This window comes from Manacus candei, unplaced genomic scaffold (assembly GCF_025592945.1).
Source record: "Manacus candei isolate 608988 ecotype Guabito, Panama unplaced genomic scaffold, ASM2559294v1 h1tg000050l, whole genome shotgun sequence".
NCBI lineage: Eukaryota > Metazoa > Chordata > Aves > Passeriformes > Pipridae > Manacus > Manacus candei.
In genome coordinates, this window is record NW_026138098.1 from 12,431,941 (window position 1) to 12,454,800 (window position 22,860).

A 22,860-nucleotide genomic window follows, 5' to 3' on the forward strand; every position below is an offset into this window, starting at 1 on the left:
AGCTACTATTAAGTACAGATAAAGATGGAAAAGAATCTGTTTTTTTAGCATACTCATAAAAATATATGCAAGTAGGGAACAGATTCCATCTGCTTGGCTTCCCCTCCTTGCCTCTGATCACTGTAATAACTTGTCTCCTAAACCCTGATAACAAAGAGAGAGAAAGTGAGGCCACTGGTGAGGCCATGCTGGTGAGGCCACACCTCAAGTGCTGTGTCCAGTGCTGGGGCCTTCACTACAAGGACATTGAGGCACTGGAGTGAGTCCAGAGAAGGGCAACGGAGCTGGGGAAGGGCCTAGAGAGTAAATCATATGAGGAGTGCCTGAGGGAGTTGGGGGTGTTTATCCTGGAGAAAATGAGATGCAGGGGGACCTCATCACCCTCTACAACTACCTGAAAGGAGATTGTAGCAACATGGGGATGACCCTCCTCTCCCAGGCAATCAGTGACAGGACAAGAGGAAAGGGCCTCAAGCTGTGCTAGGGGAGGTTCAGGTTGGACATCAGAAAGAATTTCTTCACCGAAAGGGTTGTCAGCATTGGAATGGGCTGCCCAGGGAAGTGGTGGAGTCACCATCTCTGGAACTGTTCAAGAAATGACTGGACATGGCACTGGACAACTGCCTGGTCTAGTTGACATGGTGGTGTTTAGTCAAAGGTGGGACTCAATGATCTTGGAGGTCTTTTCCAACCTAAATTACCCTGTGATTCTGTGAAAGATGTACACAGACTTGGATTACCTCTGGATAAGTTAAGGGCTACACTGTACAGTTTAAAGTGTAATATGTAAGTTGCCTTTCTACAGAGTGATGGTATTCTGGGAGTCTACCTGTGCCTCTCTCATTCATGTGAATTAATAAACGTGGCTTTGATGACTGATTTCAATACGAATTACTCTCCAGTGTCAGTTAGCATAGCAGACTCCAGCTCCAGGTTGGATACTCGGGTCCTTAACAAATATCAGCTTCTAAAAGCTTCAGTAAAACCTACTTGGGATTCCACCAGACTCAAGTGCCCATGTCAGTTATTGTCAGTTATTCTAACTATAAGGACGTGTCAGGTACACAGAAGAGGATTCAGACAGCATGACTGTCCTAAAATGATAACTTTAGCATAATGCATTTGACAGTGAAACAGCAATAAAAGCTATTTTGGGAACAAAAGAAAAATACAATGGATCTGATGACTAAGTGTTCCAGTCCTCAATGTAAAAGCAAAGTAGATCCCTGTCATATTTAACTTGATTCCTTTGAATTAAACACTTCCATTAAAGTTTCCCACAGTAGCTTTAATATTTAATTATGTATTCCACCAAAGGAAAGAACAAAATCTTTGCAAAGGGGTTTTTTGGTTTGGTTTTGTTTTGATTTTTTTGGTTTTGGTTTGGGTTTTTTTTGTGCATGTGAAATATTTATCAGTATATCTCTTTGGACAAGTATTTTTATCCCCCAGGCAGGGGGAAAAAAAAACTTTCTCATACAAATCAGTTTCAAAACATTTTATTTTACAGCTTGAAAGTTTTCTATACTTCAGCACCTCACGCCGTGACTTTGTTATTTCACTTGTTAATGAATGGTAATTAAATCTCTTTTGGCTGAAAAGGTTGGAGGGCTCCTGCTGTATTACAAAAACAATTTCTGAAAGTTACAAAAATGCCTGAGTGTCTAGAAATTAAAGCATAAAGTTTGCCATGTTTTGAGTCCAAGTTTGAATCGCTTGGAAGGATTTAAGTGGAGAACAGCATGTCCCACTCAGTGTGCACAGTCTCGCCAGTTGAAGAGACATAATTATGTCACTTTGTATCTACCAGAGTAAACACACTTGTGCTCTTAATAATGTACATTGTGGCCACAAACTTCCTTGATCTTACTAACAACTGCAGCAAACACTGCCTAAACCCTATTATATACTAGCTACACAAAGAACTGCTACATGTGTACATCTAAGTAAAGACTTGTTAATTTTGCATTTGCTCAGCAGGGCTTGAAACAGCAGCCTATTAATTTTTCTTCTTTTCTGTTTTCTTTTTTTTTTTCAGGTGCTTTGAGTCAGAAGATAAATGGAATGAATGCTTACAACAGAGGTAGATAAAAGAGAAATAACTACATATTAAGGCATTTGGTAGTGTTACAGTGCTAAATAGAAGCATAATATTGAAAAAGAAATATCTCTACTATTCACTTACATCACTGCAGGCTTCTGCTGGCATCAAATGGGCAGCTTTGGTCCATGGTTTGTAAAGAAAACTATGTTAATTGCAATATAATATGCAGTACAAAATATAAATGCAATATAAAATATAATTCCAATGTACAAATGCATTTTATGATATGCAATTTATAAAATTTTCCTGAAGGTGATACAGTGATTTCAGTAGATTCTGAATCTCTTTTAAAATTACAGTTTCTCGAATAACCCACAAATAAGGTTTAGCAAGACACTGGGAATGGGAATGTGACTAGATGAGTAGATTCTTAGGCTGCAATTTTGGGAAGGGGTCTGGTTAAAGGAAAGCCCCCTATGTTGAAGTGAGGTTCATCATCAGGCCTGAGGGGGGGTAATTTCCTCTTCGTATCTGGGCAAGATCTCTCCTTCTCCCTTTAAATAGAAACAAAGAAACAGAAAATACATATTTCATTCTGCAGCCCATAGATGTTTACAAACTAAGGAAATCTGTGTCCTCCAGAGTTTCTTTGATGCAACCACATCTCAAGAGATCATTAAAAAAATGTTGATTAAAGCCTTTTAGGCTAAACCACCAAGACTAGGTGTCTGTTTGGATCTAATTACAAGCCTGCTGATGGGTTTTAGAATTATTAAACACTAGAAATAAATGAACTTTCTTTGTGCTACTCCCCAAAATGGTCAGAACACCTCATTAGAGCAAGCTTGTATGTGAGCTCCATGACCTCAGATTTCTAATCACCATCCCATCCTAGCAAGAATACACCTGTTTTCAAACAAATAGCTACTTTCACAAAAGATGCAATAGGGAGGTATTTTTTCTTTGTTGCATTTTAATGACTATATAGTGTTATCTGACTTCACATTTTAACAAAGTTCCAGTGATAACTACCCTGTCTGTGACATTTGCAGAAAACTAACAGTATGCTCTAGGTGCACTGATAGCCCCAGGAAGTTGCTCCATCCAGGAGGATCCAGGAGGTCTTGAATTTGATAGCCTTAAGAGGAGGGAACAAGAGTTAGTTGGTTCCACTCTTATGTGCTTGGGGAGGTAACCACAGCACTACAAATACGAAGGGCAGTGTTTCAAACTCTCTGTGATATACCTGGATGCTTCAGAGAGAGGTCTCAAGATATTTAAGATTAATCAAGTGGAGCTTTATGAAGTAGTAGTTTATCATAACAGCAGAGGTATCAAAGCTTTACAAAGAAGGTCAGTGCCATTACTTTTATTTCACAGTCACTGAGATTGAGACACAAATGTGAGTGCAACCACACTGTTAGTACCTTTTTTCAGTCCTCAGTAAGGGAAAAGAAAACACTTCTTGGAATTAATACTTTTGTCTTTGTCCCTAAATAACTGTCAGAAGAGGAGAAAGTTCAGAGAAACCCTGTAGGATTAGTTATGCATCCTTTTCCAAATTCAACCCATATAGAGGTGGGAGAATAGCCAAAAGATGGCATAGAAGAATGTAACCATGAAAACCATTTATAACTGGTTTTAATTGTATCAATGTATCAATGGATATGCCAGCTGACAGCACTAAAAACTAACGTGCTGTATTTAGATGGCTCATCCTATCTCACTATTGGGCTTCCAAGTTTGGGGAGAGAAAATGATCCAGAATCCATGCTCATTCTTTCTTCACGCTCCCATGGAGACAACCAACAGACATGCTCATCAGTATGGAAAATTCTATGCAACTGAATACTGTAATATATTATGCAGAATTAATGTGCAAGCAGTCACGTGCAAAAGCTCCCAGTTACTACTGACATCCCTCAGTGCAGTTATTTACATATACAGGACTGCTGGATCACATCTCTGTGTGGATTTAAGCTTCATATTTTCTCATCGATCCTTATCAAGATCAAAATGGAATCCTGGTACTTGAAGCAACTAGGAAAAGTGGTGATGCTGAAGGGGTGCAAAAAGCAGAAGGAAAGAATAGGAGGAGATAGAAGAAGGAAGGCTAAGACAACTGGGTAAGACAACATTCAGAATCAGAGAGCAGAAAAAGAGGATTTCAAATTCACGACTAAAATCCTAAACATTGAATTTTCATTATGAACACAAAGCTACATTCCTGCTGTCACTCATATTCCTTCAGCATCACACAGAAAGCTGCATTTGTTCAGTACCAAGACTTTAAATCACAAATCAAAGCTACCTTGTGCAAATCAATAAAAGCTTTAGATGATAACTTTTTGTGAGGTTATCTGAGAGTATTAATTCTCTTTCATAGCAGGGTAGTCAATAATGCTGTTAATGCTATTGTCCTGACAGGATCCTCTTTCTATTAGCAAAACCAGCTACATTTATTTCAGACATGATGTTAACATTAGCCAACAAGATAGAGATCAAGTCAGTGGTTTTGTGTCAGCTGGGATTTAGAGCAATCTCAGACTGTACAAATCCAATGGCTCTGGCTCTTTGGCATCCACACACCAGGCACTGCCTGTCCAGCCCTGCCTGAGCTGTGGGATGGCTGTATGTCAGGGAGAAGGACTCCCTGGGGAAGGACCTGACTGCACAACAGGCTCTCTCTCAGAAAGCAAACGATGTGTCTTGCACAACTGGCAAGGTTGGAGAAGAAAGGCTGTACAGGGCTCGTTTTCTCTGCACTGCTGGTGGCCAAGGCAACGCACAGCCTAAAGACTGCAGAAGTTGCAATTATCCAGGACTGATACTCCCAGTTATGCCTTTGTGTCCTTCAAAGCAGGATGTAGTCCACCAGGTTTAACTAGGGAACAAAACAGTGAGGGACAGAGGAGAGCAAAGTCCAGAATCTAGACACCTCTCAGCAGCCACAAGACAAGAGAAGTGCAAGGCAGGGCTGGCAGGCCAGTGCTGGTGCCTTCTAAGCTGTGGTGGGGGCAATAAGATGATACCATCCTCCAGAAGCACCACCAACAGCATCTGAATGTACTTCCAAAAGACAGATGTCACAAAGACACCATACGCATGGGACTACAGACACATTTGCTCACAAGAACAACTTGACAAGCTGTGCTAATGGCAGATATCTACCCTGAACCTATCCAGCACTAACTGACCTGCAACATGAAATTCCATCCACTGTATATGATTAACATGCCCCTGTTGAGTCATCATCAGCCCACATAATATGTGGGTTTTTTTTTAATTTAAAGCAGTTGTGTCCCTAACAAGTGGAGTTTTTATGGCAGGAATTAGTTCTAGATGAAATGTAACAACAAAACATGGGTGAATTTCTCCTCATCTGATGAACATAAAGAGACGTGATGCCAGGGTCCAAAATGGAAACTACTGTGAAGAGGACACTTAGCTGCTGGAAATGGATTATCAGGCATTATGGTAGCCTCACATATTGATCCTAAAGCTCCAGGAAGGCCATTAGCACGGCACAATTGTTGCTAAATCCAAACATTAACGTAACATTATGCAATTTGCAGATGGACAAAAGTCACTGTTTATCACTGATTATTTTGCTAATTTAGTCATCAAATTCATTTGCTGGCTGAAATAGGATTAAGGAAAAAAAAGATACGGGCAACTTTGAATTATATTCAGACACACAGAGAACTGTTGGCTTTACTGTGTGAGGAAGGCACAGGCTGAGGATGGAAATGGGTGGAAAGACAAAAGCCTTTCTGTGTATACAGAAAAACTTGGTAACAGATCACATCATCTGACTGCAGAAGTCTATGAAATTTCTCTTTAAAAGTGAAGTCCACCCTCAGCACCCTCATCAAGTTTTTAGGTGACACAAAGCTGAGTGGTGCAGTTGACTCACCTGAGGGATGGAATGCCATCCAGAGGGACCTGAACGAGCTCAAGAAGTGAGCCCATGGGAATCTCATATCATGGCCAAGTGCAAGGTGCTGCATCTGAGTCAGGGCAAACCTTCATATCAACCCAGGCTGGGGGATGAAAAAGTTGAGAGCAGCCCTGCCAAGAAGGACTTGGGGGTGCTGGTGGATGAAAAGCTGGACATGAGCTGGCAATGTGTGCCTGCAGCCCAGAAAGCCCATTGCAGGAGGACAGGGGGTAATGCTTTTAACCTAAGGGAAGGTAGATTTAGACTAGCTATAAGGAGAAAATTTTCCTTTGTGAGGGTAGTGCAATGTTGGAACATGTTGCCCAGAGAGGTGGTGGATGCCCCATGCCTGGAAACATTCAAGGTCAGGTTGGATGGGGCTCTGAGCAACCTCATCCGGCTGAAGATGTCCCTATTAATTGCAGGGGGCTTGGACTACATGGCCTTTAAATGTCTCTTCCAACCCAAACTATTCTATAATTCTATGCTTCGATGTGAGAGACCAGACATTAATTTGTGTCCTCTGGGTATCATCTCATCAGTATGAATAATTCAACTGGACTGCAGAACATGTTCAGCAACATCTCTGCTGGATGTTCTTGTCCTGGCCATAGATCATGGTAAATGTACACCAGACTCAAGTAACATGAAGGATAGCATTCAGGAAAATTAGGCAACAATACTATATCACCTCAGTCAAATTTGACCACATTCTGATCAAAAGGGTAAAGCACGGTCTAAAAAACAAAAATCTAGCTTATGCAGAAAGTTGTGTAGACAAAATTATTATTTTCCCATACTTTTTCTGTTGCTCCTTGCGTTTCTGAGCCAGATATTTCTTTTTCACATTGTTAAGCTCATTGTTAAGTCTTTCTATTTCACGTTTGTATTCTTTGCTCTGTGCTTCATACATATTCAGTTCTGAGGACAAAACCTAACAAACAAAAGACAAACAGCAGAAACAGGAGATGTTAGTTTCACTTATTCATAAGTGAATATTTTTACAAACACTTGCTCCTTTCACATATGATGATGTAACACATCACCATTTTCTACCACAATTCTTTTTCCATTATTATGTTTCATTTCTGTTGTCCTCTGTTCACCTAAGGACAGCTTACAAAACTGAGGTTATGCCATTTAGCCATGATACAACATGTAAAATATGCTTCAGGTTTGGGAATGGTAATAATATATACGCTAGCCCTTAGTTTCTGAGACATAAATCTGGGTGAAAACACAAAATGAAGGTCTTAAAAAACAATAAATCAGGGAATTATTTGACAATAATGGGGTTTATTCACAGGGACCCACTGTTAAGTGGAGTAATTCAATCCACACAGGCAAGGTAGTGCCAGGCAGTGTAAATATTAATACAATCCCGCTTCCACGCAGATCAGTTAAATTTTTGAAAAGAGGGGCATGCATAGTGTGTTTTCTTTCTTTCAAAAGGAGAATAGCTTGACCTGGCACCCCAAAATGTCATGCACACCAGCACGTTACAGCATACTGTACCTGAAATACACAGTAGCAGTTGACTGCATTAAGGACAAATAAGGCCCATATAGAAAACTTCAAATCACATTCAGTTCAGCTAAACTTTGGTTTCTATTTTACATTTTCTACATTGTTTTTCTTCTCCATGGAAAGCTAAGATTTTCATAACAGCCTCTTTTGTTTCCTAAGGGCCCATCTGCTCCTGCATTTTTTTTCCTCATGGTTAGTATAGACGTGATTATGATGCAGTGAACAGGAGATGATGACTTCAACGGAGAGAGGAGCCATGTAAGTAGATGAACTCCTGGGGAGACTGATCTCTCATGCAGGCAAGAACAAGGGAAGATCAGCTTATTCATAGAATATCACAGAATTCTGTCAAAGAATCACTTTTTAAGACCATGCTTTTTAAGTTTCCTACAAAATTCTTTCGGAACCAGGAAATCCTCCCTTCTACTGACAAGGGGTTAGAACAGGTTCCTCCTGTCATCCCCATAAAATCTGCACATCTAATATATGTGTATATTAGACTAGGTTATATATTCCCACTACTTTGTTAAAAAGAAAACTAAATGGCTTTGATTTGCTTCTTACAGATTTTAACATTTTAAGAAAAGTGAAGGAGAATAAGCTTAATGAAAAGCTGGCAGTGTCCCAGAATGCCCATGCACAAAACTAATTTACAGCATTGTGCGGCACACTCGTATCCTAATAAGACTTTTCCAGTATTTTAATGAAACAAGCTAGCATAATGTGTAAAAAAGTTCTCTTGCTGATAGTGGTTCTCCCTTGAGGAGGTGCAGTATTAACCTTATTTTTCCTGATCTAATTTACCAGGGCAAGCACACTGTTCATTGAAAATCTTCCTGAAGTCTCATTCCCCCAGTGCAGTCACCCTGCAGTGCTGGCAGCCCCTCAGCCAGAGGCAGAGGGCATCTCTTACTTTGAGCTGTCTAGTCTTCTCCTGGAGACTGTGCCGGTAGTGCTGCAACTGTTCCGTGGCTTCAGGCCCAGGCTGCCGGGCCAGGACTTGCCTCAGCTCCACATACAGTTTCTCCTTCTCCTAACAAAAAGACAAGAGGAAGAGCTCTTATAAAACTACTAAGGCAGCAGCACAGCCTGTGATGAAATCAATCTCACTGGAAATTGGAATGCAAACAGGAAGATACGTGGAGAAACAAATCTGCCTGTGTGTCAGCCTTTCCTCACTAGCCATAAGGTATTTAAAGTTGTTGTGATAGCGATGGGAGAGCTCATTAAGAGAAACATCCAGCTATTTTGAACCACGAATGAAATACTCTTAAACACCGTCATCAGTGAGCACATTCCACCACAGAGAACCTACAACAGTCACCGGAAGAGTACCCAGGGCTGGGAAATTAATTACTAGCAACTGTGCTTATTGCAATCTTTCTTCCTATGAGCCACACTGCCTTACATTAAGCATCGTAGCTTCACCCAACAGGATGTGAGCAGACTATAGAAATGTCACAGAAGGACTGTACAAAAGAATAACTTCTTCCAAAGAAAATCCTGCAAGGCACATGTACACATGCACACACACACAAACACACACACACATATGTATTTAGGTAACCTTTCAGTTTAACCGCAGGGGCTCTGGGAAAGGGAAAGAAAGTATAAACAGCAACAACTATGACTAGCACAAATACACCAAGTAATTTTATTTCATCATGTGTCTCCTCTTCCTTTATGTTGGAACAGTAATACTTGTGGGAATTGGATATAGTCATGCCTGAACAGAAACCACACCATGGACCCACTTACAGCTCTCTGTACTGAAATGCAGCTTTCAGTTGTGTTTTGAGGATGTACTTATTTTCACTCTGAGGAATAAAGCTGTGAACAAAGCCACCTTCATAGATTTGCACATTGCAATAGTTTTAGTATCTACCCTGTCAAACTAAGATCAATATTATTTAACATTATTTAGTAAGATCACATCCTCTTCTGGTACCTGGAGAGCTAAAATTAAAAAGGAGACTAGCAGACAAAAGATTTAACCAAGGAAGACAAAAATGCCAAGAAGGAGGTAGGATAGGCAATTATTTACACTGGATTTGGCAAAAACCCTTTTAGCTGTCTTTTTTTAAGCTCCATCTACAACTCTTACTGCAGAATTCTTCCGTTGACGTGGGAAATGGTACCTCCACGTCATCTAGAACTGCAACATTTGCTCCTGCTCAATAGTTGAGCCAGGATTTTCAGAAGTGGCTTGCAATTTTGAAGATGTAAAATTTTAGGTGCCCAGTCTTCAAGAGCATAAGGAGTCTGGAGTTTTTAAACCTCATCATTTTCTGAGAACCATGCACTACAATGGCCACAAGCTGGGACCCAAAACCAGAATCACTTGAAATCATACATTACTTTCACAAGCATTGTCCTTAAACTCTGAACATTACTGAGGAAGAGTTTCTTATAAATGAAGCTGTGCATACTTTATCTCTGGAAAAATCAAAGCCCCTGAGACTCAGACTGAATTTTGCATAGTGGCAAAAATTAAATTCATGATTCATTCTGAGTAGACAGTTGTTATGCCACAACAAGTGGTTTCCACTACCAGCTTTTCTTTCTGAGGAAGTAAGATTTTACTGCAAGGTAAAAACAACAGCAAAAGAAAAATACATCTTGTCAAAATCTGACTGGTCAGTATTAACATTTCACCCCTGAATGTATCATAGATTTGTATTTTGGAAGAGTGTAATGGTAATTTGGATAAATATGGAGCAGTAGATGGATTGAAGGTCTTATGTACAATTGTTTTCCAATTTTTTTCTCTCCTAACCCTCTACAATGGCCAAATAAGCTCTTCAAACATTGTGCAATGGTGTGTATAATAATCTCATTTAGAGACAAAGTGTGCAATTCTATTATAAGGAGAATCTATCTTATGCAACAGAGACTCGTTAGCTGTCCAATGCATATTGTCTCCCTAATCCAACCAGATGTCTTATAATGCATATCCTGTCCTTCCTTGCTAAGCACTGTCCATCTCTTTTACATTTAGTCAATTAATTTTTCACTGGGTTAGAAGCACCATATGTCAGCAAAACATTAAAAGAAAATCCTGGATACTTCTTTCCTCATCAGCAGAAGTTTGTATTCACAGGTTGGCATTCCTAGAATTTCTAACATTTAACCTTAGCATGGAAAAAAAATAAAAATAAATTAATTTCAATTAATTTTAGAACAGCAACCACCAGAGTAAATCTAAGTGAGTCGCATGGTACATGTGGTTCTACCACCAAAAATACATTACTCACAGCAGTTACTTTTATCTCTACACATAAGAAATCAGAAATGCCCCCCCAAAAAATCAGCACAAGTTAATAAAGAAAAATTTTGTTTTCTATAATAGAGTCAATCCATTATGATTGGCTTTCTTTGGCTTGTCCCAGACTGCCTCCCCTCACACTTCCCTCTGTCCTCACACCAGGCTGCAATCACAACATACATCTTGCCAGAGTTATGCAGTTTTGAGATTAAAGGAACTTGGAGTCACAAACACACTGCAAGACACAACACTTCTCCTTGGGGAGGGGAAGGAAGATCCATCACATCTCTCTGTAACTCCATGGTGTTAAGCCTTCACTGGTAAGAGTAATGTACATGAGTTCAGATCAGGTCTAGGCCAGTAACAAAGCTTTTTTACATAATCCTTCCACAGTGAAATTCCCACGGAATTCAGCAGGTGTTTGACTGTAGGATTGAGCTCATAATAATTGAGTCAATAAGATTCACTGATTTATGACATAAAATAAGACAAGGTGATGGTGCAGAGATGTTGGCACATGCATTTTGTGTATGTAGGGCAGGCAGGGATACTCAGATTGAGGGTTGCAGTCAAATTTCAGTCATTCCAAAGAGAATTTCAGCACCTCAGTGAATACCTGTTGTAAAAATTGTGTAAATAAAACTACAAATTATTTTTAGAATAGTCCTTCCTGTCTTAGATTTGTTTTCAGGGGATTTCTGAGGAGCTCACAGATCCACCGTAGGCTCGGCCATGACAAAAAGTTTCTTCATCTCTAAGTCTCTCACCCACTAATTTGGAGGGGGAAGGTGTGGAAGTGAGTGGTGCTTTCCCCTAAATTTAACTAGGTGTTGTCTCAGCCATATTCAGTATTTCTCCTGGCCTGTTTTCTCTACAGCAAATTGAGAAAAAATAATTTTCTTCTGCAGAAGACTGGCTCATGCTTGGCAAATTTCAGTTGATTCTCCAGGATCAAGTGGTCACAAGTTTGCTCAGTCTACAGCAGAAGAATCACTTTTGCCAGCAAAATCCTACTTCAGAAGAAGCTATTGCTGCTGACCAGAACAGCCTGATTTGTTTTTCCCAGTGAGAAGAACCATCAGCACCATCAGACACATTTCCCAAAGTGACAGCAAGGCATTCACTGCTTAGACAGGGAGTGGGAGGCAGTCATCAGTTCCAGGCTGGAATAGACCATGGTATTTGGCATTAGCTCTAAAGATGTGACTCTATGTCATCCTGTCCCTCACCATGACACCAGGAAACTCCTGAAATGATTCATCTTGTTAATTAGACCAGGGTTTCATTCTGAGCCAGAGACAATGGACAACCATACATTTAATGAAGATGTATTCACAGCAGAAATAGGCCCTGAAGTCCCAACTTCCTCCTTTTTATCAGATTGTCTTTCCAAGTAGATAATTCAATAAATTTACCTGGCATAGCAGCACCTCAACAGCCTTTTCCACCAGATCCACAAAAATCCTATTTTGCACAAAAAACTTTCTATCACACAAATCATTCAAACAAACACACACACAAAAATCCAAAAGCCTTTGACTCAGAGTAAATCTCATTTATGTCAGCTCCTGTCTCCAGCAACTGAGCAAAAGAAAAAAACCCAACAAGACAAAGATGTAGTGCAAAAGTGTGCAATGTAGTGTATGGTAGCAAACCTCAAAACGCTCAGCTCAGCTAAAAATCCTTATTTTAATTAGTGAGGTGGAGAAAGCAATGTTGTAACTATGTAAGATCTTCACAGCTGAAGGAAAGGCTGGGATAATCCCATCTTTGGTGACATCTGTACCACTCAAGATGTAGTTAAAATAAATCTGTCTTGTAACTCATACCTCTGATAATAATACTTCTCCAGAGCAAATCTGTCTCCTCTGACACAAACCAAACTGCACCAAATTGACTGGCATTTTCAAAACATGTTAATGAGACAGGAAAAAACACCTTGGAGCATCTTCTAAGTCTTCACCCTTGCCTCTTTTTTTGCAACAGCAGAAGCTGAATGCTGCTCTATTACCATCTTCCAGGAACAACAAAGTATGAACATTTCCAGCAGAAGTGCAACTCTAACTTCTTACTATTTTTATTATTATTATTGCTAGGTACTGTTACTATTGGATCCTTCTTAGGAAGATTGTGGGAAAACAGGGTTTTTACCCCAATGAACAAACAAATATGTTACATATACTCATCTCCGTTCAGCTTCTGAACTCTGCCAATCTATCAGAAGAAAATGTCATGGATGTGTCTTGCTGAAATAACAGCTGCATTTCTCTTTTCACTATGGACATTACACAAGAGTTTATAAAATCGTTAATCAGAGTAGCTCTTTTAATCACAGTGATATACTTTACATTGCAGAATATGATCAATTAATTATCTCCTGCTCTATATGTGTGAGCAGAAACATACACACATATGCACACAAAAGAAAAGGGAGCTGTTCCTCGAAAGTGAGAATTACCCCTGACAATGACATGGATTGATGTAAATATTCCAGCTATTTCCACAGTGCCTGCAGCTTGACAGCTGGGTTGAAGAGAGCTCTAAACAAACCTTTGTTTCACATTCTAGTAGGAGTTTGTCTTGAAGTGTCCTGGAGGAGATTCGGAAGTTGATACGAATCTTATCAGCAATTTAAATATTCTAAGTGAATAGTCTACAAAGCAAACAATGGGGAACCTTTTACTGTACAATAATGACTTTATACAGGGTTTCAAGCAAAAGAAAATTAAGTCTCTTCTTCAAATCTGGACTATTTGACCTAAAACCTTTGTATTATAATGTCAGTGTAACAGCATGTAATTTAGCTATTCAATAGCCCTTTAGATCTTTAAAATATCAGATGAATCAAAGGAGAATTATCACAGCTCTATTGATAATAATGAGCTGTTCCTGCAGGTGGAGGCTTGGGATGGGGATTCCCAGCAGACTCAGCTTCTGCTCTCACTTCAGACTGATCTGACAGATGACCTCAAAGGGTCAGAGAAATTGCAGAGCTCCTTCTAGAAATACCTATTTGTAAGTTAGGCACCTACATCTCTTTAATCACCTGCATGACTTAAACTCATAGATTTCCCTGAAAGATGAGAGCACTTTGCTTCAAGTCCTTTGGTGTTCTGCAATTGCTACTTCTGAACAGCTGTCTCAAAGTCAAGTTACCACTTAAATCTACAAATACCTGTCTAACAAGGCAGTAAAGCCTACATACATCTTTTTGACAGGGTGGCAGAGTTTCCCTGCATATGCCAAGTACCTCAGGGAAGAAAGACCGGTCCCCTGTTACACTTTGGAACCTATTAAGAAATAACAGTACATCTAAGAAACACACACAGCAATTCTGAAATCATGAATGTTTTAATGCATGGCTTCCTTCAGACTCACTGTAATTAGAGCTGAGCCTCTGCTATCCTTTGAGGAGTTCTGTTTCAGCTCCCTTTGCCTGCTCCTTAAAATTCAAAGAAACAGAAAGAGGAATAAAGGAAGGGGAAAGACAGTGAATCCTAATGTCCATGTAAAGACAACTGCAGTGCCCAAGTGTGCCATCCCCTGTTTAAGATTACTGGTATATCTATTAAGATAGGCATGAGAAGACCAGCTCTGAGCCTAGAAGATGTGGAGCAACTGGCTGACTGATGCACCCTACTTGGCAGAGTCTCCCTACGTGAGGTTCATGACTGCCATGCGCTCGGCAGCACATCTCTGGATGTCTCAAGAGAAGAATGGACAAATGGGGTTCTTTCTACACCTATTTGTGTCCTCATGTGTCCAATTTTAAGCTCCCTTCCTAAAAAAACCCAACCAAACACTGTTGACTCTGCCTGCCTCTAAACTGCTGCAAAACAGCCTTAGCCTGCAGCATCTTTCTGCATGTGTTCTCTCAACAAGAAGACCATTCACACTCCTGTAAGTATGAAAATAAGTGAACTGGAATAGACAAAATCTAGTCTTTCCCTGTGGAATCACCCTTTTTTTGTGGGGTTTTGTTGTTGTTATTGCAGCTGTCATACAAAATAATAATCCATCACTGAATGGGATGCTGTAGATTGTCCATATTTTGCTGCTGAGGGAAGAGCAGTACACCCTTGCCTTAAAGGAAGAACACCTGCCAAAGGGTACACCTGAACAAAAAGAGGTACACCTGGCTCTGGGCCACACTACATAACATGGGCTTGTGAACATATTGCTACACTGCTGTCACGCTCCTTCAGTATTTTAACTTCTCCAGCAGCTTCTGGATGGCTGACAGTCAGTATCGGATTGCTGAGAGCACTGCAAAGTTTGTGTACTGCAATGTATTCAGTCAGCACAGAGACTCATTTATTTTCCCTTAATGAGATAACTGGTTGATTAATATACTTTACCCTGGGGTGCACAGCAGATTTATTTCCTTCCCAGCTACATGCTGAACACAGGAATGAGGAGTAAACAAGTTTGTTTTCAGTTATTTGTTATTTACTGGAACAATTCCTGATCTTTTTACCCAAGCTTTATTCTAGCAAACTAATGTTGAAGCTATGTGAAATTCTGACTATATGAACTCCTAATTTCAGTATCTGAATGCTATTTTTTTTTAATGTACACAGGCTGAAGTGTTGCTACCAGCAAGGGCAGTGATCCCCTTCTCATTCTACAAGAGTTCTGGACAAAAAGAGCTGCTACATGGATTGCCAAAGTTCACTAAAACTCCTTGAAGATACTCAGAAATGACATAGTTCTCCAGGATCACCAACTGAATAAGACAATACACCTGCTGCTTGCTTTGCAGAAATACCAGGGCTTGACTCCACCAGCGGGTTAGAAGTGTGGGAGAAAACTCACAACCATAAACCACAATGTACTTGAAGCCAACAATTTCTTCACACATACTTAACTTCATGGACTGGGAGCACATACATTAGAGTGCAGCAAACAAATCTATACTTGACATTTATCTGTCAAGGAGAGTATTTGTGTAATTAAATCAATCTTGCATGACATGGAGGGATGGCATCTGATGACCCATCAGAGTTCTCTTTCAAGCTCAAAGTAAAGTATATAGATCAATTCTCCTAAAAAACTTGTAAAACAGACTAAGCATTCATGTACATTTGCCACCTATAAACCCTAAGGGATTTTTACTCCGCCTGTGAGTTCCTCATCTTTTTAAATGGCATCTGAATACTTCTGACTAAGATGTCATTAGAGGAGCTAAAATTGGTGCAGACCCCCAGAAGTTATTTTGATCTGTTTTCTTCCAATTGCTGAAATAAATTTGCACCTTGTTTCTGTCCAAAACCATTTATCATGGGAAATCTGTTTTGTTTATGAGGGCAGCATAGTTCAGTGTAGTTCCATGAAGACTCAATAAAAATTAAACTCTTCCACTAAGAAAATTATTCCCCAAAAATGTTTTTTTTGATCACTAAGTAATATGATTGCTTCCCATTTCTCAGTCTCAGAAATATTTGCACTATTTTTATTGAAAAATTATTTTCTCACTCTAAAGTGTGGCCAATTATCTTCACCTGGTGACATTGATGCAATCAGCATCTTTCCCACCTGTTTTTGAAAAACCGTGTTTAAACAAACATACCCAGAAAAAGAAAAAAAGTCTGTTTTCCTGGGAAGACTTTATTCTATTCCCTTTGAATTGCAACATATGTGGGAGGAGGGAAAGAATCTAAATGTCAGCATGTTTTTAAGAGTAGTTTATCATGCTGTAAGTTTCTATAGCATAGAACATCTTCTAATTCAAAATGGACTGAGATTAGAAGGGCTAAAATAAACTAATGCGCCAAGAAGTGCATTCAAAATATGCAGAAAGAGAAAATAAATCCTTTCTGAGGAGATCCTGGGCAAGAACAGAACATCCCTCAAATACCTTATGAACTATTAAGGCATTCACAAAACTTTCAGGTAGATATGTAGGCCCTCAATAGACCTTCACACAGGTGACTCATATCTTTCCTGTTTTTGAGATATGATAATATTTATTACATCATCACAGGATTGCATATGAGTCCTGGTAAATTGCACTAAGAATTAACACAATGATCCCACAACTGGCTCAGTGGGAGTGGTTCTACCCTAGTCACAGGACCCTACTGGCTACACAATCTGTTTTTAAAAAAATTAATAATTAAGTTAATTGAAAAAGAATTACCAGTGTCAGAAAAAAAAGGCACTAGAGAAATTCTAATTGTATGGAAAAATCATCATGCCAGGCATAGAATCACTAAAAGACATTAATCCTTCAACTTAAAACCAATACTAAAATAGAAAACATTTTCACTTACAGCCAAAGCTAAAATCCCCAGTCAAAATCCTACTTCAGCAGAGAAACTTTCAAACACAACAAAAGGAAAATAAAACAATGGCACAAGAAGGAAAGAATCTGAAAAGTAGTCCTGAAGGATGACTCAATGCATTAGATACCTCCATATGTCACTTTACACTGCATTGGAGACTGTTCAAAGAAGTTCAAATAAGTTTCAAGATACCAGACTGAAATCAATTTGATGGCACGAACTCAGCAGACTGCTGTGCATCACAGTATTGAGCTGATAGTAAGATATTTTTCATTAATCACTAATTAAAACTGGGTTATATTCAGAGTTCATAGGCATGAATTATATTTTCATTTAAAAAAAAAAAAAACAGAAACTGTCTTTAGTCTTAACTCTAAATCCAGGGAACTCTTACAGTGTGCCTTTGACACAGCAGTGCCTAGTTCTTCATGACACTGGGGAAGTAAACTTTTTCTTTATGATTCATAGCCTGCTGAAAGCCAAAAAGTAAATGTTAGGGCTTACTGTATTTCTTATTTCTATATTTCAATACAAATCCCTTGAAATTCTTATTTTGAATATCTTGAAATCCAGCTTAGAACTAGAGCCATAAACTCAAAACCCACACTCCACCAGGTACTGCTTGCTCTCTCTCTCGCTTCCTTAAGGTACATGATAATACTTAGGTTTTTACAAGGATAGAAAAGCATTTTTCTGCTTTTTTTCATGTCAGGAACCATTTCATCAACAGTTAGAAGTTTTGGCAGTTTGGAAGTGACCCTCAAAGATCATACAGTTCAACCTTCCTTTCACTCTCATTTGCTTATACTGCTGCCAGTATACATATATGAGTACAAACAGTAAATCTGTTGTCCCTTTAATGGGACCTCTCATGCAAGGGCTTTGGGATTAGATCTTCAATTGGCACCTTTTAAACCTCTGAATCATTGAACATCAGGTTGCAAGGGGACCTCAAGGATCATCTGGTCCAGTCTTTCTTGGCAAAAGCACCATCTAGATAAGACTGTCTTTTCCATGTGGCTCCTTGTAAAAGGAGAGTCTTCATCTTTTTTTTGGCCATCCTTTAAATACTGGAACATAGTTATAAGGTTTCCTCTAAGACATTTTCTTTCAAGGCCAAACAAATCCAGTTCTCTCTGTCTTTTCTCCCATATCAAGCTTCCCTGTCCTTTGATCATCTTTGTGGACCTTCTCTGGAACCCCTCCAGCCTGTTCACATCTTTTTTACATAAGAGGGACGAAAACTGAACATAGTATTCCATGTGTGGCCTGAAATGTGCTGAGTAGAGTGGGATAAACTCTGCTGGTGATGCCTTTCTTTATGCAACCCAGCATCCTGCTGCCTTTCTTTGCTGCAGCAGCAAACTGTTCACTCATACTGAGCTTGTTGGCTACCAGGTCCCTTTCCACAGAGCTGCTCCCCATCCAGGTAGATCCCAGCCCGTGCTGCACTCCTGGATTACATTTCCCAGCTGTAGGACCTTACACTTGCCTTTGTGGAACTTCACGCCTTTTCAGGGTTGTTGTTGACTATTTCACTTCTCCTGTCTAACAGTGGGGTAACATTTTCCTTCTGTTTCTGTTTGTTGTTTACACACCTGAAAAACTCTTTCTTGTGGTTTTTGACATCTCTGGCCAATTTCCATTCAGTTAGTGGTGCAATTTCTTTGTGCTGACATGGCTATGCCAGCTACTGGCTATGCAATTAGATGCAATTTTACTGGCAAGAAAGTCTTCTCCCATTCAGGAGGTGGTATAAGCTAAATCAGAAAAGTGACTTTTTTGCTAGTAGGAATGGTGCTTTTTAAGCACAGAAAAGGCCTAAAGCTCAATATACTCACCCCTTTAATTGAGGGCTGAGAGAACCACTAGCCTGAGCTGCAAGATAGGGCATTAATCCAGTGCTTCCAGAGGAAGTCAAATCCTCTAGGAAATAGAGATAGAAAAAAGCCAAGTCCTAGTACAGTATAAAAAGCTAAAAAGAAAATTTCCCTTTTCATTTTTGGACAGAAAAATCCCTTCAAAAAGCTGACTTCATATATAAATGATAAAGGAGCAGTAAAGAAAGGATTGTATTTTGCAGTGGATTTTGCAGTTCACCTGTAAGTTTCAGTGCATACAAAGCACTCTCCCAAACTACCTCTGCTGAAATTTCTCTAAAAGCAAGATGAGAGAGAAACAATAATGGGCAAGTCAAAAGAGACTTTCAGGGATTCTACAGTCATTAGTTTTCCGAAGTGAATTGCAGTTATTTTTATGAAAATAGACAAAACTAACTTCTGAGAAAAAACTCTCCAACTCAGACTATCTACCCTACATGTAACATGCAAGTAGCTTATACTCTCAAATCCAAGCAGAATCTACACTGGGCACCAAAAATTTGTAAATTTGAGAATTTGAGAGGGTAAAGTAAATATCAGCCATGTTGAAGATGTAAAGATAAAATCTTAGATAAAACTGATCTGGGCCTTAAGAGTACCAAAATAAGGGTAGGTGATAGGAGAGTATTCTCTTCTTTTTTTCCTAGCAGGCTGGCAGATGAGAAACTCTCTTACTCAGCATTTGAGCACACATTTCTGTATTATGTGCTGTACAATGGAAGCTACTCGAGCACTATGAGAGCAATGAAGAACCTAGCAGAAGAATGCCTCATGAAACTCTCAAGGTAGAGAATTTCAGAAGGACTAGGTTCTCATAAATTAGGCTGAAAAAAATTGTACAAGATTGAAAAAAATTGTATTTTACGTCATAAATGGGGGGGGGAACTGTATAACAAATACAGGTAAGCAAATCCCAAAGTTCCTTCATTTCTTGGGAGAAAACTTTGATTTCAGTAGCTGCCAGCCTGCATAAACCCACGTGGTAACACACTGTTCTAAAAGCAGATTTCTTTATGAAACTATAGTACCAGATCTGAGAAATAAAGATGGTTGTGTATATGTTCAGACACTATAGCAACAAGCACCTCAAATTGGACAGAATAGCTCTATTACCAAGTTAGCACAAATTAAATAAAACATCTGCCTATTTTGAGTTTTTAGCTACTGAATTGAGTCATGTATGTAATATATTCATTCACACACCACTATAAGAATGGAAATTATTTTATTCCCTTTTTACTTGATATGAGGCATGCAAAAGCTAAGTAACTTGCCCAAGGTCACAGATAATCTCTTGCTCTCCCCTCCCTGTATCTCACAATACCTGAAATGGACCTCTGCTGCAGATAGCAGCATCCCTTCTACTCCTCCTACTCTCTGACAGTGGGACAGTCAGTTCTCTGAGGGATTGAAACTTAGCTCAAAACTTGGCTCAATACAAGGACATGTGGGTGCTGTAATCTCTGAGTCACATACATGAGCTAATCATGCCTTTTGCCCTGGCACTTTTAGAAACTATGAGCTGAAGACACTAACAGTCTGGAAGCATCGCATCTTGACTGCCCAGTCCTGGGCTTTGATTGCTGGCAATTAAACAACAGTGATTATAAATATATATATATATATATATATATAGGGAAAAGCAATGCTTTCACTATCACATGCAAGCATTAAATAAGACACATTTGCCTCTGCCTCCCTGCACAAATAATCTAGGTTGCAATTCTTTTTTACATTTATGAACAATCTTCTGAGATGACTGACAAAAGAAGTAACTGACATATAATGTGAATCTTTACGGTTAGCCATTCCAAGACATGCAGCTGAATAAAATTCTGCTCAGTCAGACATAAAATCAAATTAGAAGAGCTCACTCTGAAGAGAAAGAACTACATTTGAAACAAATAAGGCAGTGCATAATTCACTTTTAATGGGATAAGTTCCTAAAACCACACTAATCACAATCCTAACAAGGTAATACATTCCACTGCGAGTTTACCACATCACTGCTCAGTACACAGCAGAGCTGCAGAGCTTCAGTCATATGAGGGATTTGCCCCACATGCAAAGTGAGCAACTGATTTTTTGCAGTCAGGATTTGTTCAGCAGAGCACTCCTGCTTATTAATAATTATACCTTATGGCCTTACAACGTGTGTTGTTCATCCTACATGTGTTCACAAAGACTTTCACCCATCACTCAGATCCCTTGGTTAACACACAACATACTTCTCCACAATGCCCTGCAATATTCCTCAACAGTTTAGAAAAGAACCAAAAAATGCTCCATCTCACCTGCACAAATTCAGAAGGAAGGTAATAACTCAAACATGAGAGCTGGCTAACGCTGAAGTAACATTTCCTATGTGTTCCAAAAATGCCACTGGATTTTTATAGACCATAAGTATTCAAGACCTTGGGTTTGGATCTGATTTTTAGGACAGCCTTTTTCATCAGCACAGCAGCTCACAACTGTAAGAATGCCTGAGCTAAAGGAGAAAGTATGACCATCTGATCTGCAGCTACTCTTCCAAGTAGCATCTCGGGATGTCCACACTTACTTGGTGTACGAGAGCTGATAGCTTATAACACAAGATGCTGTACCTACAGGGCACCAATAACTCAAAGAAAAATAAGAAAAGAGTTAATAATTTCTATGACACAGGATACCTTTTTACACCTCTATTAGAGTGTTCAACTATGAAAGTTGTTCTAGCAAAACCCACCATTCACCATGTTGCATATTCACTACCTCTCAGCACATCTGATCCAAAAAATGTGCTCTGATGACCAGCTAAGAGATATTTTAGTATGAGATTTAGAGTCAAGCTGGGTTTTTCCTGTACTGTCAGCAATCCAAATATTCTGACTCAAACATAGGGAATCATTATTTTAATCACATAGCACAGACTGTAGCTTGCTTCTACAGCTTCCTAATTTTTAAACAACTAACAGGTGAGAAATAATGAAAAAGCTAATAAAAAGGATATGATTAAATACACATCAAGAGCAGGAAAAGTAAGCAGATGCTTTTCTACCTGCATCTATATACTGTGATACTTACTTAGCAAAAATTTCCATTTATATATCCAGCTGAAACCTTGTTCCCTGCATAAACCAGCTTTTATTTAAAAGACCATTTACCAAAAAAAAAAAAAAAAAGTAACAGTCAGAAGACAGAACTACAGTACATACAATACAAATAGAATTATTTTTCCCTTACACAAACATTATGGCTCTGTATGAGTATGCAGCAAGGTGAATACTCTACAAATCAAACTGCAGGTTGCTGACACCAGGCTCAACCATCTCCAGACATGGGCTATTGCTAACTCCAAAGATGTTTTTAATACACAATATTCAATCCACCAAGTTTTTTTGCACTCTATTTTATTGATACACTTTGATGCGAGGGAGTTTGTTATATAATATGCACACACAGAAATCATGGACACAGACACTCACAAGCTTCCCCTTAAACAGGTATCCTATTTTCTAGCATGGTGGCCACACACATGTGAAAAAAGATTATGTATGGCAAGCAAGAGATTAAGACCACTTTAAAGCAGATACACACAATGGCTGTGCCCTGGTCACAGGGCAAGATGTGGATGGAGATAACCGGGAGTGAAGAGGTGTGACTTAGGCAAGCAAACACAACATGAGGAAAGCAGTAGCTCTCTGAATTAAGTTTGTATCCCTCAGCTCCTGCAGTCTCTGACTGTGAATATGGGGGATCTAACACCAACCAGCCACTGGACAAGTCATCAGCAATTCCCCCGTTCCTACAGATGAACAGCAACTGAACTGAACTGAGCTGACTCCAGAAGAGACACATAAAAAGAAGATGTTGAATGCCTTTAAGCATGAGGAGACCTACCAGGATTTTTAAAAAGAGAGAAGAACTCACAAAGCAAAACA

The 22,860-nt window shown here is 39.3% G+C and overlaps 1 protein-coding gene across 1 annotated transcript in view; it reads right to left on the reverse strand.

The window, feature by feature from the left end:
• Positions 1-1,528: 1,528 nt before the first annotated feature.
• Positions 1,529-22,860, reverse strand: part of CFAP58 (cilia and flagella associated protein 58) — a 56,698-nt gene continuing 35,366 nt past the window's right edge. Inside the window, exons 16-18 of the mRNA XM_051800207.1 lie at positions 8,425-8,544; positions 6,785-6,918; positions 1,529-2,598 (exon numbers count right to left, since the gene is read on the reverse strand). Coding sequence (XP_051656167.1) covers positions 2,475-2,598; positions 6,785-6,918; positions 8,425-8,544 — 378 coding nt within the window. The 3' untranslated portion in view covers positions 1,529-2,474. The remainder of the gene's footprint in view (positions 2,599-6,784; positions 6,919-8,424; positions 8,545-22,860) is intronic.